The sequence below is a fragment of the Anneissia japonica genome, unplaced genomic scaffold (genome assembly GCF_011630105.1).
Source record: "Anneissia japonica isolate Jap-2015-1 unplaced genomic scaffold, ASM1163010v1 scaffold3945_len365852_cov175, whole genome shotgun sequence".
NCBI classification, from domain to species: domain Eukaryota; kingdom Metazoa; phylum Echinodermata; class Crinoidea; order Comatulida; family Comatulidae; genus Anneissia; species Anneissia japonica.
This window is the reverse complement of record NW_022684590.1, coordinates 75,125-79,515: the sequence shown is the minus strand read 5'-3', so window position 1 is coordinate 79,515 and position 4,391 is coordinate 75,125. Positions and strand designations below refer to the sequence as shown.

General features: G+C 35.5%; 1 protein-coding gene across 1 annotated transcript in view; it reads right to left on the bottom strand.

The window, feature by feature from the left end:
* Positions 1-653: 653 nt before the first annotated feature.
* LOC117107152 (ATPase WRNIP1-like) overlaps positions 654-4,391 on the bottom strand; it is a 10,416-nt gene continuing 6,678 nt past the window's right edge. Inside the window, exons 4-7 of the mRNA XM_033248725.1 lie at positions 3,486-3,718; positions 2,909-3,064; positions 2,217-2,296; positions 654-1,094 (exon numbers count right to left, since the gene is read on the bottom strand). Coding sequence (XP_033104616.1) covers positions 828-1,094; positions 2,217-2,296; positions 2,909-3,064; positions 3,486-3,718 — 736 coding nt within the window. The 3' untranslated portion in view covers positions 654-827. The remainder of the gene's footprint in view (positions 1,095-2,216; positions 2,297-2,908; positions 3,065-3,485; positions 3,719-4,391) is intronic.

Here is a 4,391-nt window from a genome sequence, read left to right as displayed (position 1 = left end):
CCAGATATCAACATTGATGATTTGTTTTCTCAATTTTGTTTTCTTTATATTTTGTTTCTCTGGTTTTGTGATGTTACTAAGTTGATATCAAATAAATGAAATTAAATACATTCTAATGAAACCCGGGAGTCGGCCCTTTTGCAGTTCTTTACTTTTTGCTGACAGTATATATCACATCCTGCTGGTGAATCGAAACCAAATTAAACACACTATTTAGCATATTATGTTTATTAATGGCACTCGTAAGTATATAAAAATAGAGTCTATATTAAGCATATATGTTAAGGGCTGTCATTTTATTAATAATAATAATAATTCCAAATTATATGATCAAAGGCACTGAGCGTTCTTACCCCAGGTGATCGGATATGTAAATTTGCAAATCAGCACACAAAGTGCAAATTTCCCTGCTTTCTGGGGAGTATACCTATTCATGCGCTACTTTATGGTTTTCTTTGTAATAATAGTCTATTGTGTATTTGTTTTACTTCTAGCTTTTGACTGATGTTTTGTAAAATTTCTAATGCTTCTGTTTTTCAATAAATTTCTTAATGTTTGGTATTGAAAAATATAATGTGTATCAATGTCAGCTTCTCCCAGCCCAAAGTAGTGGAATAAGACTCCCTAAGACACACAAACAGTACAACAAGCGATTGAATCTGTTACACAGTTTTAATCAAAAATCTACATTTGAAATTAAATTTCAAGTTGTTAAAAGTCTAAGAACTAAAATATATTTATTTACTTTATAATTTCAATGCTTCACAAGCATTCATCCATCTAAGACCCCCTAGGCACAGAAAATATATAATCTTGAATGCAATCTTTTATCGCTTAATGTCTTTGAAAAAATTAACTTTGGCTATTTCTTCAGGAAGATAGCTCTGTTCACCAGGTCCAGCACGATAGTTGTAGCCCTTCCCATATCCCAAATCCTTCATCAACTTTGTTGAAGCGTTACGAAGGTGGATTGGAACACCAGGCAAGCCACCTTCGTAATTTTGTATGTGATCTTTGACCCTGTTATATGCTGCATATGATTCAGTTGACTTTGGCGCCCTCGCGAGGTACACCACACAATGGGACAGGTTGACCTGTAAAATAAATACAAATGCTTATCTATTTACAAAAAGTTTATTTTATTATGGTATATAATACCAATTTCATACATCATTATCATAATTACATTATATTTTAATTTTATCATTATGTTTTTATGTCAATTTAATAATAATATTGGTATCACATTTCTCTCTATTGTGTGTTAGTGCCTGCTGACGGGAGGGTGCCATGGTCACCCACCCAGGAGCAAGAAAACTCTACAGCTGAACTAAGGCCAGATGAGCCCCTTGGATTCAAGGTCCAACCATAATTTATTTTAAGGAATAGGCATAGCTTATACAAAATACAATTTTTTTTTATTATTAATCTTTTTAATTTTGAATTAATTGACATTTTTGAAATTTAATTATAATTATATATATATATATATTTGTAATATGATATTAATTTTTAACTTTTCTACTGGAATTATTTGAATGTTTTGATATTTCGATATGCATTTTTCCACCTCACTTGTTTTTCTATGTTGTCTTTATTTGTTGATTGTAAATAAACGTTTTCAGCCTTTGGCGGTTGTTTTGTTTTGTGTGTTATACCTTAATAAATAAAAAAATAAAAAAAATAATCTTCCTGTTACATAATTTTGTATAAAGCAGAGAGATGCATTGCGCAAAAAGAACTACGTAAATGACATCACTGCTGTTTGTTGGTTGTTGCTGGTGGCTGTTGTTATTAATAATCAACTTTGGCTATTTTCTCAGGAAGGTAGCTCTGCTCAACAGGTGCAGCACAATAGTTGTAGCCCTTTGCATATCCCAAATCCTTCATCAGCTTCGTTGAAACTTTACGAAGGTGGATTGTAATTCCAGGCAAGCCACCGAGAGAAGCGGTTTGGCGCAGCGGGAACAGTTTGTTTATCCAACATCAGGTCAGGGTTTCAATCCCTCGCTGTGCATTTCGCTTGTGTTCTTAAGCAAGGCACTTTTATCTTCATTGCTTCTCTCCACCCAGGAGTATAGATGGGTACCTGATACTGTGCCAATATGGCAGCAACACTTAAGCATGTGGACCCATATGACCAGGGAAAACTTACAACGCTTCGAAAATGAAAGGAAAAGCAATAAACAGTACAAGCAACAAGTAACAATTATTACCTGGCATTCGGGCATACCATTATAATGGCAAGCAGTGTACGTCGCGACAGCCAATGGGAGTGCTTGAGCATCTGCCAAACCTGTCAAAAATATAGTTATACTTAAGCTTGTCCACACTATCAAATTTTCTTTGACAAAAAAAAAAACTCCTAAATGCCCATATATAGTCATGATGTGCCTATATATGGTCATGATGTGATGTCATCATGACCATATTTAGGCATGTCACATGTTTTTGTCAAATACAAATTGATATTCTGGACAGGGCTTATTATATCTTATTATATTAAGGAGCTTTCGATTGCACGACGACGGTAGGACGTAGAACGTATGACGTACGTCACTATAAGTCATCTGAGCATGCGAGAACGTTAAGGTCACCTCGTCGAGCTGATTCTGGAACGCAATTTGGCCAAATCTACGTATGCAGTGAACGTAGGATTCCAGGTAGGATGGTCATGCATGAGTGATTCCGTTCTAGCATCGCGTCGTCGCACATTCGATAGCTCCCTATTATATACTGTATCTACATGTTTTTGACCTTTTTGTCAAGTAAGACAATTCAAAACCCCTGATTTTATGAGTGTACTGATAATGCTTACTGACAGTCGGCAACAAGGAAGTAAACATTACTCGGTTTATCAACAAATAAAAATGTTTTACAATTACAATATATTTTTTAGTTTGCTTACCAACATCTTCGCTAGCAAATGCTACCAGTCTTCTAGCAACAAATAACGGGTCTTCCCCACCGAGCATCATTCTGCCAAGCCAGTAGAGGGCAGCATTTGCATCTGATCCCCTCATTGATTTGATGAGGGCAGAAATACAATTAAAATGCTCATCACCTGAAAGACAAAAAATAAATAAAGAACTGGTTAGATGAACATTTGTATACAGTGAAAAGGGTCTATAGGGGTGCACTCCCCAACAACAGAAGCAGGCACTGGTAACTTTGCTGTAAAGCCAGACTCTGGAGGGAAAAAATTGATATGTGGTACAGATAATAAAAAAACTTGGGAATGGGAGACAGATTGAGAGGCAGATAGATAGAATGAGAGACAGATTTTTGAATAATTAAAAACTGGAGGGAAAAGGGGCATAACCACCCTTTTTTCCACCTTTCCCCCAGTTTTTAAATATTTAAAAATCTCTATCTCATTAACTGTTTTTGTGCCTTGAAGGAATCAGTTGTACCTCATATAAAAAAATGGAGCCTACATAAATGTTGTTACTACACATGCAAAAAATTTAGGTGACATACAGTACCTGTACGATCGTATATTACATGAGACCTCTGCAGTACATCTTTGACCTTTGTCATATCTATCACTGATACAGATGATTGGTCATCGTTACTGTCCTTGACGGTCTCTGATTTAATGTTTGATTCATGAGCTTGAACAATAAGCTCTAGCGTATTGAGTGCGGTGCGAGCATCACCATCGCAATAAAGACCAATTGCTGTTAATGCTTGTTGAGTTATAAACCCTTGGTTTGACCTTAAAATAAAAGCAATAATTTGAAGTCATTTTAGTAATGGTTAACAAGTCCAAATCAGCTAAAAATGAGCGGTAGGCTTGTGTAGATGACAAACACACAACTAAACAAAGAAAAAAAAACATTTTGAGGTCGCTGGAAAGAATATTATTATTAAAGTCACCAAAACAGAGCCAAATTATTCTAGACATAGTCAAAGAACCATTAAAATATAGATTAACTTAAAAGCAGTTTATTTCTAAGCCTTAAAATACTTGCACCTAGGATTTGAAACATCATGAACCGCAGCCCGTCAACAGTGCAAGCTGGGGTAATCAAACATGACTGGTTGAGAATGGTCAGTGCATGCATCAAACTTTAAACCATGAGGTTAAGATTTTGAATGGAAATTGTTGTCCTAAACTGCAGTTCTTTAATCAACTAATCTGAGAGCTAAATTTGCAATAAAAATTTCAATAGGTACAGAATTATATAAAATGTTTATAACACTAGCCACTTTGGCAAATTTATGTGTGGTTCCAACAATGAGATTTCAAATGGTATAGTTAGTCCGGCAGCTTAGCAGATGGATGTGGACGTTCCGGACAAAAGCACCAATTTTTTTTTACATGCTTCTTATGGTCATAGCATTCAATTTTTGGTAGGAACCACCTCATCCGAGGTCATTATGGCGGC